Source organism: Leptodactylus fuscus, chromosome 8, assembly GCF_031893055.1.
Source record: "Leptodactylus fuscus isolate aLepFus1 chromosome 8, aLepFus1.hap2, whole genome shotgun sequence".
NCBI classification, from domain to species: domain Eukaryota; kingdom Metazoa; phylum Chordata; class Amphibia; order Anura; family Leptodactylidae; genus Leptodactylus; species Leptodactylus fuscus.
Genome location: NC_134272.1, coordinates 69,389,408 through 69,406,060, shown reverse-complemented (window position 1 = coordinate 69,406,060; position 16,653 = coordinate 69,389,408). Strand labels below are relative to the sequence as shown.

The window sequence follows — 16,653 nt, the reverse complement described above, 5'->3', positions numbered from 1 at the left end:
CTTGTACTGTGAGAGGGGGCGTTCCTTAACACCCAGCAATGACGCAAAGCTGTAAGGTCGACCCTTCTGATATTGAAAGATATCAGTACCGAAAGGAACGGCAAACGGACACAGACCGGGATTTCGGAGCACTGTCAGCTTTCCAACAGTATATAAAACCTCCAATGTCAGAGGATGGGAAAGGTCCTCTTCAATAAATCCCCGTAATGTCCCTTTGCCCATATAATGTAGTTCAGCCACTCTAATTCTAATGGAGGGACCTCTGCCGATCGTAAAGTTACAACGTATCATAGTGATGAGCATAATAAAGTGAAAATGAAGATAAAACTGCATATACAGGTCTCTATGGCTAAAATGTAATAACCAGCACATGTAAAAATGTGGTCTGTGGCTGCAGCACCTGACACAATACTAAATATTTCAAGGTACGAGCATACCCTTATAGGATAACCTAATGTAGCAGCATTTCCAAGATAAACCCCAGTAATATGAATTAATTCCCAATGTGGTCGCTCGCAGTCTAGGATCTTGTCATATACTAGTATTATATTGATAACCATATAAAAAGGAGCTGACAGATATAGTAATAAAAATATAGTCTGCAAGGCTTGCAGGTTTATTCACATGCAGAATTCAAGAAGTGATTTTCTCCTGTCCTTATGTCATGTTCAATACATGGTGGACATAAGACTATAGGAGTCAATTGCATCAATCCAGAAGCAAAGGTGACATATTAAATGGCCAACTATAAGAATTTAGACCGGGGAAATGTGTAGTCAGAAAACTATAAATACAATTAGAAGCTTTTATGTTAAATCTTTTTAATAAAGCATGTGATTCTGGACAAAAATGTAATGCACTATATTTAAAAATACTGCCATTTTCTGCCAAAAAAAAAAACAAACCAAGTTCCTGCCACTAGGAGTCTCCCTTCCTGCTAATTTTGACATTCGATACCGGTTACTAGGGAAGTTCTGTCACTACACTGCACAGAGAGGAGTCTGCAGCTACTCACAGCTTGCAATGAGTGTAAGGAGAGTCTATGTACCTCTGAATACCCGCTTGTGTTATTGCTGATGGGATGTTAGCCCTTAAAAAACAAAAAAAAAAGCTGCTTTCCTGATTGTGCTTAGATTTCTATGTGTCAGGGATCATTTCAGCTGTATCAACCTGGATTTGTATTTCAGAGTTCTTGGAGGTCCTATATTATGTTCTCTTCAGCTTTTCCCTGGCATTTTTTGCTATTCTGCAGATACGTCTAGCGGAATTACTTGTATAGAAACCAGTAGCAGTAATAATGGATATGGGGCAGATTTGACGTTAATGCACTTCAACCTCTGCTTCAGAGAGCAATGTAAACTGAGCTACAGCCATAATGGGGCTACTAGCAGCAGAGAAACTGATAGGACACCATGTATAAAGTCTTATAAAGCCAGAGAACAGATTGTAAGGCAAGACAGGCAGATATTTTACATTTGATGAAAAAATAAAAAACATTTTTTTTAAAAAATCCTAGAATCCTGCAGTTTCCACTTTGGCCACTAGGCCTAACAGACCAAGACGTTAAATTAAACAGTTCTAGGTGATGTCAAGGATTATCTATTCTGCATTGGGCCCAGGCGTGTCGAAGGTAAACCTGTGCTAACAGGTCAATATAGGGAGCCGTAAATGGCTGCCCGCCTTGTCAAAATTCATCCAGAAAGCATGCAACTTTGTCATGTAAATGCATGCTATCAGTACATGAGCACACAGCTGAAAGTTTGTAGCAATGTAGAGGAAATTGCAAGCTGTACATTGTAAGAAAATCCAAGCAGCTACATTAAGGCCTTGTGCACACAGAAAAGCTGTGGATTAGCCCACTAAAGTAACTAATCCTAGAACAGATTCGCAGCACAGCTGCTGCACAACCGCAGCAGAAATCTGCATGTTGGCCTCAGCTTTTTGCCATGGTTCATCTCATATATACATGTCGGATTAGTCATGCACGCCACATTTGCAAATTTTAAAAGGGGTTGTCCAGAGAATTCAGATTAGCTTAAGTGATCGAGGCAGACTCTTGATGATTGAGGGTTCCATCCTGGTACTGACCCTCCGGTCAAGTGACTGAAACCAGCGCTCTGACCCCTGGGTCGCTGCACGCCCTCCCCTTTACTATAGTCAGTCAGCCCCTACAGCACAGGTAAAATACCTCTGGCATAAGGGAAGGACTAAAGGTGTGGAGTGACCCTGGTTCCAATCATGTGGAGTCGGAAGTAGGCCGGAATCCCTGGATCAAAAATCTGCAGAATCAGGTCCACATGACCCTTGAATTTCTACCATGAGTTTTCAGTTTACTATGCTGCAGATCCTCATGCGGTTCGGTCCCATTTAATAAGGCTGATCCGCATAAGGTAACCTGCTGCATCTTCCGCTTTAATAGGTGACATTTCACTTAATGATGCAGTTTTCACATCATATTGAAAATTTCCACACCCATCTGAGTGGCAAGTAGATTTTTGCACAAAATATGCAAAAATATGAAAATAAGCAAAAAAACACACACAAAAGAGATCACAACTAATTCAACACTCAAGTTTTATTCATTGTGCAATCAAGTTAGGGACATGCTTGCTAGCAGGGCTTTGAGGATTTTAAAACCAGGTGCATAGCATTGCACAAAGCCAACAAAATGCACGTGCCCCTTCCCATCTGCCCGGATTTATGTAATAATGTGCAGCACATACATTACTAGGCCGTATCTTATACAGCTGCCAGTATACAATCCTGCAGATGATGATGACTTGCAACTGTATAGATGGGAAACCTCTATGAATTCATCTATTATATTCATGCACATGTGCTGGTTATAAGTGCATTAGAAGGAGATAGGCAGTCAATGTGCTGTCACTGCAGATGACAGGTTACCTGTAGCAATACCGCCAGAACCGTTAATACGTCACGTGTCTCACCTATCGTGAGCAGCTCAAATTAGAGCAGCGTGGGCAGAATAATACATGTATTACTTGTTACATTGTGTTCAGTCCATTCCATTGTCTTAACAGAGGAAGAAAATTGGAATCACGAGTCCTTGAGATGAGCTTGAAATGTGTGAATATTTCTTCTAATATGTTTTCTATATACCAATAAAACCTCTAAAGCATCACACTGCATCCAGGTAGATTGTGGTGAACAAGCTGCTTCACCTATCTAAAGGTACATTCACACTGAGCATCTGAGTCTGCCTCATACACCGTTCAGTTGCAGGAATGAGTATAGGTGCTGCAAAAACAACCCTGCTTAGATGATGGAAATTATTTATGTGCTGCAAAATCAACCCCACTCAGATGAAGGAAGTGATATATGTGCTGCAAAGCAACCCTGCTCAGATGCATGAAATGAATGGTCTAGAAATTTCTGCAATCAATGTTGTGCATGTGAACAAGCCCTAATGACTGCTCAATCAAATTGGTCTTCCTGAACCAATGACAACATCGCTACACAAGGTAATATAACGGCAGCGGACAATCACTGGATGTTGTAGGTCGCCATTACAACCAGTGATTGGCTGTGGCTTTGACTTGTCATCACTGGACTAGGGAGCGTAGAGTGGACCAGACCAGAATCATCTATATAAAGCCCCCACTAACACCACCGATATATCTGACAGTGCGCTGTATATTCAGTAGACTGTCATCTCTCTACCAGTATATAACAATCCAATCTCAGAAGACACAAAAGCTCCGCTTTAACACAGACCAGGCCTTCTCCATAATGCAGCCGGAGCTCCCTCTTTTAAAGAATCTAGACCAGACTTCGGTCTTAATAGCGCGTTGAGCTTCAAACTTCCCTTTTGCAGACCACAAAAAATAGTACCCCTAAAACCAAGGCCATACCCAACACACCGGCCCAAGACTAGAGATACAGATACTCAATTTTCCCCAGTCCTTCACTAAGGCATTGCAACACACAAGGTCGTAAAAGTGGGGCCGGTGTCAGGATGTTATCTATGGTGGTTGCTAGGAGTGAACTGTAGTACAGGAACGTGTCCTGGGAGAATGGGCAAGTATGGATATAAGGCATCGACCACTGTAACATAACATGTTAGCATTTCTTACCTCAAAGCTAAGGTGTATGTTCCAGGTTGACGCTGACTTTCACGAATTAGGTAGCTGCCTTCTGCGACACTTAGTAGTTGGTCTGTTTCTTCCCTTGAAATCATACCAAAAAATCTGAAGACAGAGACAGATCTCAGTCAGCTGACACATTATATTATATATATATATATATATACAGCTACCCACCTGCACATCGTGTCTGTATTATAGTAAGTGTACCGTATCTGTAAACTTAACCTACTTTGATCATGAGGATGTTCTTCAGGTTTCTGCTTCACCAAGAAATTAGATCAAATCCTTAACACATACTAAGAGGATTATAGAAGATTCCTCTGCCACCCAGAAGTCCCCTGAGGCCTCTAGTGTCAGGGTCACACACTCCCTCGGGTCACAGATACCTCGGTCACTGCCCTACTACAGCCTATAAACATCAGAAATGGGGATCGGCCATGCAGGACCTGGTCCTATGCACCGGAACAAGACGCCATGTATTACACAGATTGTCATTTAGCTTAATATCAGTAGGCCATAGAAAAGTATGCAGAATTTCGGTTAGGTTTACAGAGTCTCCGTCGCACTACATGCATGCTTTGCTATTTTATTCATCTATATGACAGACACCTTGGTAGAATTTGACAGAACTCTTTATAAATCGATGGACCTTGTCAACATCCAATAAGTTTGGCCCCATGTTGGGTTTTCCATTTCGAAGATGCAAATGTGAACAGAGCCACAAAGTGTCTTTCCCACTAATGAAAATTACTCCATCTGTAGAGTAGGGAATAACTGTGTGATCTCCAGGGGGCTAGGAGCCCTTAGATCAGGAAAATGGGGCCCGCAAGTTCCCCTGAATGCTCCATGTGAATGGCCACTGTATTATTCAACTTCTATGGAACTCTTTGAGCTAGCCAAGCCCCCCCACCGTACCAAATAGGTGAATGGTGAGGCCCACGTCCTCCTGATCACTGATGGGGTCAGTAATTCGACTTCCAGCAATCAGAGGATAAGGGTCTGTAGCAGGAAAACCCATTTCAGAAAATATAGAATATCTCAGGAAATTCAGACATGAAACCAGCTCCTAGTACTTTATTTTCTAGTAAATTGAGAGTAATAACGGAATAGCAGATGAAAGGTTTACTTACTCTCTTCCATAATACTTTGGTCTGTTTCCCACCTGCAAAATAAAAAATAAATAAATTCATAAATACTCAAAGTAGTCTTCTTCTCCGCCTGACTGTACCCTATAAGTAACAATGATAGTCCACCAAAACTAGACTGTAAAGGGTTTGTCTGACAATGAACATTTATCACCCATCAATAGAATAGCTGATAAACGGCTGATCGCTGAAGACCCTACACTAGGACCCTCACTGATCAAAGGTCCCAAGTCCCAAACCTGTCTTATTATTCCCTACAGGACAGTAGTAGGGAGTCATAGCCTAAATAGGTATTTTCAGCTGGGGGAGTTAACGCCTATAGGATAGGGTAACAAATTACAGGTTAGTGGGAGTATGACTGCTCCAGAGAAACTTCGTCTCCAATTCCGAATGTAGTGGTGGGTGTGTGGTGGTCGTGCATTATGCGGAGTAGCCCATTCATTTCAAACAGATAGAAATAGGCAAGCACTGTACTAAAGCTAACACTAACATTTAAAGGATGGAGCAGCGTGCCTGACCAAAGCTTTATCCAGAAGGGGGCAGAAATCCTTCACTGTACTGATCAACGAGGGCCTGAGTGGTCAGACACATCACTAACAACCAGAGATCTCCTCGCTAGACATCAGCTTCTACGTTTTAATCTATGTTTTTGGCAGGTAAGTCAAGTATTGCCCAAAGGGGTTGGCTCAACAAAACAGCACCTGGACATTTGCCCAATTACACCATATGGACATCACGGGGAGGGGGGAGTCATCTGCTTGTGTTCCCCATCTATTCAACATGGTGGAATGCAGCTTTTAAGAAAAAAAAACAAAAAAACCACCCACGCTTCTAAAAGCCCAACTTTTTGTCTGATGATTTCAAAAGGGGGAAGAGAAAACAAAACAAAACAAAAAAAATTCATAAAAAAGACAGACCACCTACAGGCCCCATTATAATCAATGAGGTCTCTCATGATCTATTTGAACCTGCCACAAACCAGAAGAACGGATAAGACAGCGCAGATGTAAGCGTAATATATAATTTCCCAGTATTTAGTGGATTCTATGTAAAATACTTTTCTTCAAGGGCCAATCTACATTTATAGAACACATCAAAGACATAGGCAGAAAAAAACCCTTGTAGCTATCTGAATATTCCCCATCTATTTATACCTTTTCATGTAAGACCCGCTATAACCGTAACGCGCCAGAGGCAGATAACACGTTTCCTACAATAAGCCATTGCTCACGCTGGTGCTGCTCTCTAGAGCTTTGTACAGGTCAATATGGGTACATGCATTTCCATGGATACATAGCAAACATGGAAGACAATGTGCAAGCAAAACGCATGAAAAAAAAAAAAAAACTCTCAGTACTCAAAAATCTGTTTTGTGCAAATGACTGTTTATTCCAGAAAAGTCTATGACAGCTGCTGTGTAACTACAACTCCTGCAAATGGAGCATGCTGGGAGTTGTAGTAGCACAGCAGCTGGAGTGTAGAAGGTTGCTGACCCCTTGTCTAGAACTGGTTCCCACCTGCGATTGGGACGGAAACCTAATTCACTTAAAAAACGGTTACCCATGAAAATCCACGGACCCCATAGACTATAACGGGATCTACCAGGATTCCGCCCGAAAAAGGCGTAATGAATTTTAATAGGACATGGGAACGGATACCCCAAACGTAGAGGAGGTGCAGTTGCGAACCTAGCGGTACCACTATTATAGAAAACAGGAGAGACACCATCCATAGCTGGTAGGACTCAGAATGCCCATCCAGTTGGCCCAGACGTCTTGTATTTTTAGCCTCTGTTGCATCAAAGATGCAAAATATGCTCCTAACCAATTCGGGCTCAGCAGGGAGCAGGGTGAAGACGTCAGACTGATGGCAATTAAAAGACATCTTTATTAACACAGATCCCTGATTAAAAACACTACCTCTGCAGAACACAGGCGGTAGCCCCCTGCAGGGGTCTTCATCATACTTCTGTACTAATAATGAGGACATCTAACTATAAATGAGAGCTAGAGCTCTGTCCTCTGGTAGATCCTGCAGTCATGCACTTAACCCTTGGAATTTTTCCAAACACATTTGGGTTGGGTTACCAAATTCACAGTTTATTTATAGATATTGGTCTATATCAGGGGTCGGGAAACTTTTTGGCTGAAAGAGCCATGAATGCCACATATCTTAAAATGTAATTCTGTGAGGACCGTAATATCAACTCCCTCTGGAGTTATCTTGGCCCACTCCTCCATGCAGATCTTCTCCAAGTTATCTAGGTTCTTTGGGTGTCTCATGTGGACTTTAATCTTGAGCTCCTTCCACAAGTTTTCAAGTGGGTTAAGGTCAGGAGACTGACTAGGCCACTGCAACACCTTGATTTTTTCCCTCTTGAACCAGGCCTTGGTTTTCTTGGCTGTGTGCTTTGGGTCGTTGTCTTGTTGGAAGATGAAATGACGACCCATCTTAAGATCCTTGATGAAGGAGCGGAGGTTCTTGGCCAAAATCTCCAGGTAGGCCGTGCTATCCATCTTCCCATGGATGCGGACCAGATGGCCAGGCCCCTTGGCTGAGAAGCAGCCCCACAGCATGATGCTGCCACCACCATGCTTGACTGTAGGGATGGTATTCTTGGGGTCGTATGCAGTGCCATCCAGTCTCCAAACGTCACGTGTGTGGTTGGCACCAAAGATCTCGATCTTGGTCTCATCAGACCAGAGAACCTTGAACCAGTCTGTCTCAGAGTCCTCCAAGTGATCATGAGCAAACTGTAGACGAGCCTTGACATGACGCTTTGAAAGTAAAGGTACCTTACGGGCTCGTCTGGAACGGAGACCATTGTGGTGGAGTACGTTACTTATGGTATTGACTGAAACCAATGTCCCCACTGCCATGAGATCTTCCCGGAGCTCCTTCCTTGTTGTCCTTGGGTTAGCCTTGACTCTTCGGACAAGCCTGGCCTCGGCACGGGAGGAAACTTTCAAAGGCTGTCCAGGCCGTGGAAGGCTAACAGTACTTCCATAAGCCTGCCACTTCCGGATGATGCTCCCTACAGTGGAGACAGGTAGGCCCAACTCCTTGGAAAGGGTTTTGTACCCCTTGCCAGCCTTGTGACCCTCCACGATCTTGTCTCTGATGGCCTTGGAATGCTCCTTTGTCTTTCCCATGTTGACCATGTATGAGTGCTGTTCACAAGTTTGGGGAGGGTCTTAAATAGTCAGAAAAGGCTGGAAAAAGAGATAATAAATCCAAAGATGTGAAGCTCATTGTTCTTTGTGCCTGAACTACTTCTTAATACTTTAGGGGAACCAAACAGAATTCTGGTGGTTTGAGGGGTTGAATAATAAATGACTCTCTGAATAAACTTTTCACAATCTACAGTCCAAATGTCACAATGCCAAGTTAATTCAGAATGTGTAAACCTGCTAAATCTGCTGGGGGTTGAATACTACTTGTAGGCACTGTACGTACCTCTCCCTCCGCTGCACTCTCTGTCGCTGTCGGCCCTTCTTGACGCATATATGCATATGGACGCAGGCCCCGGTCATGAGACATCTGGGACGTCACACAAGTAGGCTTGAGAGGTAAATAATATTGTTTTTTATGTTCCTTTGCTTCTCCTGAGCACCCAATCATTATACTCGGAGGTCCAAAAAGACCCCCTGAGTATAGTAGTGCTTGTGGGGCCCGTGGCCCAGTAGTTACGCCCTTGTCTGCGAGCCAAATGCAGCCATCAAAAGAGCCACATCTGACTCGCGAGCCATAGGTTCCCCACCCCTGGTCTATATGCACAATTTTCTCCCCTGAATCAAATAGTAGAAATGATAATACACATAAGAATAAAGCACTCTCTCTCTGTACTGTGTGACCTCACAATGCTTCTTTATCCCTGTACCATGTGACTTCAGTGCACCTTATCACCTCATAGTGCTCCTTATCCCTGCACCGTGAGACCGCACAGTGCTCCTTATCCAAGGACCGTGTGACCTCACAGGGCGCCTTGTCCCTATACTGGGTTACATCACAATGCTCCTTATTCCTGTACTGTGTGACATCACAATGCTCCTTGTCCCTGTACTGTGTGACATCACAATGCTCCTTGTCCCTGTACTGTGTGACATCACAATGCTCCTTATCCCTGTACTGTGTGACCTCACAGTGCTCCTTGTCCCTGTACTGTGTGACATCACAATGCTCCTTGTCCCTGTACTGTGTGACATCACAATGCTCCTTATCCCTGTACTGTGTGACCTCACAGTGCTCCTTGTCCCTGTACTGTGTGACATCACAATGCTCCTTGTCCCTGTACTGTGTGAACTCACAGTGCTCCTTGTCCCTGTACTGTGTGACCTCACAATGCTCCTTGTCCCTGTACTGTGTGACATCACAGTGCTCCTTGTCCCTGTACTGTGTGACATCACAATGCTCCTTATCCCTGTACTGTGTGAACTCACAATGCTCCTTGTCCCTGTACTGTGTGACATCACAATGCTCCTTGTCCCTGTACTGTGTGACCTCACATTGCTCCTTGTCCCTGTACTGTGTGACCTCACATTGCTCCTTGTCCCTGTACTGTGTGACCTCACATTGCTCCTTGTCCCTGTACTGTGTGACATCACAATGCTCCTTGTCCCTGTACTGTGTGACATCACAATGCTCCTTGTCCCTGTACTGTGTGACCTCACAATGCTCCTTATCCCTGTACTGTGTGACATCACAATGCTCCTTGTCCCTGTACTGTGTGACCTCACATTGCTCCTTGTCCCTGTACTGTGTGACCTCACATTGCTCTTTGTCCCTGTACTGTGTGACCTCACATTGCTCCTTGTCCCTGTACTGTGTGACCTCACATTGCTCCTTGTCCCTGTACTGTGTGACATCACAATGCTCCTTGTCCCTGTACTGTGTGACAACACAATGCTCCTTATCCCTGTACTGTGTGACATCACAATGCTCCTTATCCCTGTATTGTGACATCACAATGCTCCTTGTCCCTGTACTGTGTGACATCACAATGCTCCTTGTCCCTGTACTGTGTGACCTCACAGTGCTCCTTGTCCCTGTACTGTGTGACATCACAATGCTCCTTATCCCTGTACCGTGTGACCTCACAATGCTCCTTGTCCCTGTACTGTGTGACATCACAATGAATGCTCCTTATCCCTGTACTGTGTGACATCACAATGAATGCTCCTTATCCCTGTACTGTGTGACATCACAATGCTCCTTGTCCCTGTACTGTGTGACATCACAATGCTCCTTGTCCCTGTACTGTGTGACATCACAATGCTCCTTGTCCCTGTACTGTGTGACCTCACAATGCTCCTTATCCCTGTACTGTGTGACATCACAATGCTCCTTATCCCTGTACTGTGTGACATCACAATGCTCCTTATCCCTGTACTGTGTGACATCACAATGCTCCTTATCCCTGTACTGTGTGACATCACAATGCTCCTTGTCCCTGTACTGTGTGACATCACAATGCTCCTTGTCCCTGTACTGTGTGACATCACAATGCTCCTTGTCCCTGTACTGTGTGACCTCACAATGCTCCTTATCCCTGTACTGTGTGACATCACAATGCTCCTTATCCCTGTACTGTGTGACATCACAATGCTCCTTATCCCTGTACTGTGTGACATCACAATGCTCCTTGTCCCTGTACTGTGTGACCTCACAATGCTCCTTATCCCTGTACTGTGTGACATCACAGTGCTCCTTATCCCTGTACTGTGACATCACAATGCTCCTTATCCCTGTACTGTGTGACATCACAATGCTCCTTATCCTTGTACTGTGTGACATCACAATGCTCCTTGTCCCTGTACTGTGTGACATCACAATGCTCCTTATCCTTGTACTGTGTGACATCACAATGCTCCTTATCCCTGTACTGTGTGACATCACAGTGCTCCTTATCCCTGTACTGTGTGACATCACAGTGCTCCTTGTCCCTGTACTGTGTGACATCACAGTGCTCCTTGTCCCTGTACTGTGTGACATCACAGTGCTCCTTGTCCCTGTACGGTGTTAAACAAAATGAGCATTGTGATGTAAGAGAAGACTTATGGCACAGACAGAAGACCAAATAATATTCTTTTCATACTTGCTACTAAAGGTGGTCATAGAAGAACCGTACCCAAAGTTTGTTCCCCCCCCCCCATCAGACTCCTTTGTTCTTTTATCTTATCTTACTTGATAATAAAAATCTGTATTCTAAAGACATGCAAAGCTGTATCCCCCTTGGTTTATTCCAATTTATACCAACAAGATGAAGATTTCGTATTCTCTCGCTCCTCTATTGCCTAGCAACAAACCTGTCGGAGGATCAAGTTTTAAGGAAGCCTCACATGCTGCCAGGAGGAAGGCATGATGCCAGCTGCTGCACATCCATGGGAGGACACACACAAACATTTCATGGCAACAGGTGAAGTCAGTGGGAAGAGAATGCAGAATATCTGGATCTGCCTATTCAGTATACAGCAGCAGCTATGTAAGAATATAATGCAAGAATATAATTATCATTTATACCAAGCCTGCATGTGTGGGCGTGCAATAAACAGTCACTGATACACGTCTTACATATGGGATCACCACTAAAGAAATTACAGGAGGGGGAGGATTTATTATACCTATAGAGATGGAAATATGTATACTAGCTACTAATCGGTATAAGAACATCAGATCCTAATACCTGCCATTAGTAATGAACTTATCATTGCGTTCAATGAGGGTTGTGCAGATCACTAAGCAGAGTCTCCCTCATGTATATGTTGTTATAGGGCTGGTAAGTGTCATAGAGGGGAAAAAAAAAAAAAAAACCCTGTGAGTCCAAGTGCAATTTTTGTTTTTTGTAAGAAACAACTTTTAAATCAATATGCAATTTTAGGTACACGTTCCCGCCTGAACCAAAAGAACTCTTCACATGCTCGCCCACAGTATTATGTCCTCATACTGGCCCCAGTACACAGTATTATGTCCCATTGTGGACACACATGAACAATTATTGTACTCTGGGGTCTTTTCGCTGTCGGCCATTTTCTGGGACGTCATGTGACCGGAGCCCTGCGTCGCGCAAGTAGGCCGAAGCCTGATGGGAGAGGTAAGTAACACAGTTTTTAATGTTATCTTACCTCTCCCGGGCCTCCGATCGTTATACTCAGGGGTCTGAAAACTCCAGCCGTTAACGGCCTATTAAAAAAAAAAAAAAAACGAAAAAAAAAACACACAGGGGTAGCGGCTGTTGCCAGGCCCCCTAATGTCCCGGGTCCTGTGGCAGCTGCTACCACGGTATTTACGCCGCTGTGTGTATATATGTATAGGTTTCAGCTACAAGACTAACTAACCACACTATTTCTAAAGTGGCGACTTTCTGCAAAAATCAGTCCATGCGACAAAGATTGCAAAAAAAAACAAAAAAAAAACCTTAGTTCATATTTTTCTCACAAACGTACCATTGCGTCACATGCCATCACGGTCAGTTACATGTTACTGCATGCTAAAAGGTATATGAAGCTGCAAAATATTATTTTAGTCTATACTGCCACCTACTGACCATTATTGTGAATGATTAGGGGAAAAAAAAAAAAAAAAAAAAGTGAAACCTCCCAATACAGTGAGGAGAATTTGCTCAAAGCAACCCCTACTGGCACACATTATTGCTACTGCAAACAGCAGAGAGAAAACTACCCCCATACATTTCCCATAAAGTGAAGTGTTATTTTTGAAAAGTATTTCCCAATTAAAATGAACCACCAGTTATAAACCACTTTGCATGAATGACTAGTACAGGTTAATGTAGGAAACTTTGTAATATTTTATATCACCACCTAGACAATTAGGTAAGACGTCTCCAGGTTGTTCCTTTATTTAGGCCCAGCAGATAAGACATTACTAGCACTGTATTGGAAATGACTGCAAGCTATAGTGTAAGTGTCACGACAGATCACAGCCAATATTAGCACCGATTTACTGTTGTCAGAGACACAGATCTGAGAACCTGGGTGCCACATCAATGGCTCCTACATACTTGTTGTATACATATATAGACTGAAGTGAGTATTATGCACAAGGTAGAGTTGATAATATCCACTAGGAGGTGTCTACAAAACCTGCCAACATAAAACTAGTGGGGGTCCGACACCTTGCACCCCATGACTCAGCTGTTCTAAGCAGCTAATACACAGTGCATGGAGCAAACAGCTCCGTCCTTAGTGTAGTGGCCAAACCCGGGTACTGCAGAACAGATCCCATTCACTTCAATGGTAACCAAGCTGTAATAACGCAGTTCAGCCACTACACAGAGAGAAGCGCTATATGCTTCCTGCTCCATTCTTTGTGCATCAGCCTCCTAGAACAGCAGATTCATGAAGGGTGCCAGGTGTTGAACCCCCACTAACCTGATATTGAAGAACTATCCCTAGAATAGGACATTGATAATTTTAGCCTGGAAAATCCCTTTAACCCCTGGAAAAACTAACAATGTCTTGCACACTGAGTTCAGGTAAACAACAGGAGGTCCTGGAACAAAAATGTACTAAAACATAACTTTTAATAGTCTGACTAAAAATAGGAACTCGTTCCCTTTAGACATACAATAAAAACCAAACAAAGGGTGGGGGTAGGGATAAACACTCACCCATGCTCCCACCCTAAATCACACATAGGTTATTAAATAGGAGGGGATGGTACGGGTTTCTTTAATTGGTCCTATGTTATTGCCACACTAGCGATCTCTAAACATTAGAACTCATAGAAAACTCTCACTCCATTACCCCACTGACACTCGGTTCTGCCCCACCCGAAACTACACTCCTAGCTTGTATTGATTTGGTCGGTCAGTATGAGGTGATACTAACATGGATAGTTTTTAACCCTGGTATTGCGACTCGCTTCTATACTGCAGCCCACCATCAGGGCTGCAGAAAATGTGGTTTTAACCGCAATTCATTATTTTTCTTTTACGCTCGATTTACTATCTTGATATTACTCTCCTGAGGAGTACATAACGAAACGCGTAGAGAGGGATACATTGTTATATATTGTTATATTTAGTTAACCCCTAGTGGTGTGTAGTGCCCGGGGGCTTCCCTACCCATGAAATCTACTAGCAATTTTCCCCAAAAGAGAGAGCACCTACTAATGTAGGGGTTTATCAGAGAGCTCTCAGGGGCTTAGTATATGAGGTGTGATGGGATACATTGTTACAGCCCAAGAAACAATACCAGGGTTAAAAACTATCCATGTTAGTATCACCTCATACTGACCGACCAAATCAATACAAGCTAGGAGTGTAGTTTCGGGTGGGGCAGAACCGAGTGTCAGTGGGGTAATGGAGTGAGAGTTTTCTATGAGTTCTAATGTTTAGAGATCGCTAGTGTGGCAATAACATAGGACCAATTAAAGAAACCCGTACCATCCCCTCCTATTTAATAACCTATGTGTGATTTAGGGTGGGAGCATGGGTGAGTGTTTATCCCTACCCCCACCCTTTGTTTGGTTTTTATTGTATGTCTAAAGGGAACGAGTTCCTATTTTTAGTCAGACTATTAAAAGTTATGTTTTAGTACATTTTTGTTCCAGGAGTACCAGTTTATGTGTTACGAATCAATTTAGTTTGGTGCTACCAACCCAGTGTGTACAGTAAACAACAGGAGGCCTCCCTGGGTACTTACCTCACGTGTGCAGGTAATCCTCCGAGGGTGCGGAGCTTCCTGCTGCAGTTGATACACTAAGGGAAGAATAATACAGTAATGAACAATGTTATAACAACACCTCATAACCTGGTTATAGCATAACTGAATGACTTGTACACCCCCTTCCAATATCCTAAATATGAGGATTTGTGATGAAGTGCAGAAATAAAAATATCTTCTGTTCAAAAAGGCCTTGTGCGCATGACGGTACTTTTTATCTGCAATTGCAGACAAAAGAAAGGATCCATACCCTCACCTGTAGCTTTTATGGCCGTCAGTCCGACTGTAGAAAAGAGCCCCAAAATATGGAGTAGGTCCTATACCGGTCTGTATGTGAAGCAATGTGGTCAATTCATATGAATATAAGGGGCAGTGAAAATTACGCATGACACATGTCATTATTATAGATACCCATTAGCAAATATTCCCACTATATCTTACAAAATAATTGGGAAATGAACCCATCACATTGCACATGGTGTCTGAGGAGCAGCTGAGCGGAATGAAATACAATTTAATAAAACTTGACCTGTATTGATCTAAAATTCTTCAGATTTTAGGTGTAGGAGTCCAGTGGGCGGTCCTACTCAGTCACCCACTTTTCCTGTATTTGTGTGTATACAACGATGACTGTCAATCACTGACTAGAACTGTCAAGCGACACAGCCATGTGGCTACTAAAACCTGCTGTCTACAAGTCTTCTCTACCTTGGTCATGACAGATCTTGTGAAGATCTTAGTCTACTTGGTATCTCAAGTAGCCCTGCATCTTCCTAGTTTCTTCTCAAAGTCACCCCTACCAGTAAGTATTATAAGCAAGGAAGGGTGTTGTCTCCTACAGACTACAGCGCTCCTGACATGTCTTTGGATATTTTACTTGTGTCCCCTCATACTATTCCATGGAACCCTTAGCATTGCTCTTTACCCTGACAATAGCACTTCATCTGGATCGCCACATCTTGGCTTCTTACCCTTCTTATTATAGCAGCAGCTACCCAATTATTTCCTTCCTGGTTAGAGATTCCAAAAACAGTCTTGACAATTTCTGGTAAAGTCACACTTTGATACCCTCTGTGATCTCTGCTGGCTTTGTGTACAGAGGCATTGTTCTTAAAGTGAACGCCCACCACTCAACAACATGTTGAAAATAGGTCCATAAGTCTATGATAATTAATTTCTTTACTAATCTTGACAGTGGTTTGAGCTCCATTTTTAGGATACAGAGCTCCAAACTCTCTAAATAGGCAATGTTCTGCTTCCTGCAGCCACCACTAGAGGGAGCTGCTGCATACTGATATAACAAATAACACAGAATGCTGTAATCTCCTATGCTCCCTCTAGTGGCAGAGTTAGAAGTGCAATCTTGGTATTGAGGAAATTAACTTTCAGTCTACATGCACACAAACATGTGCATATATGGGTTTGTGAAAAAACAGCACATGGATAATAACTGTGTGCTGTCTGAGAACACCACAGACCCATACTGGTGACAATACACAGGAATAGGAGTTTTGTCCCCGGGCTCATGGCCCCGTGAGAATACGTGTCACAACTACTGTAGCATAATGGCAAAACAGGGTAATGTGCATGGGGGCTTAGGCTAAGACCACGTCTAGAGAAAAAGCAGTGGGGGGTGGGGGGTGTAGTAGCGTTTTACAGTCTCAGCAGTGTGAATGAGATTTCATTTACTTTTCTCCCCACAATGCAAATCCTGTCTGG

At 43.3% G+C, this 16,653-nt stretch overlaps 1 protein-coding gene across 1 annotated transcript in view; it reads right to left on the bottom strand.

Annotated features, from left to right (window-relative positions):
- CHN1 (chimerin 1) overlaps nt 1–16,653 on the bottom strand; it is a 78,443-nt gene that overhangs the window by 45,452 nt on the left and 16,338 nt on the right. Inside the window, exons 3-5 of the mRNA XM_075284135.1 lie at nt 14,914–14,969; nt 5,237–5,268; nt 4,095–4,208 (exon numbers count right to left, since the gene is read on the bottom strand). Of these exons, the coding sequence (XP_075140236.1) occupies nt 4,095–4,208; nt 5,237–5,268; nt 14,914–14,969 (202 nt within the window). The remainder of the gene's footprint in view (nt 1–4,094; nt 4,209–5,236; nt 5,269–14,913; nt 14,970–16,653) is intronic.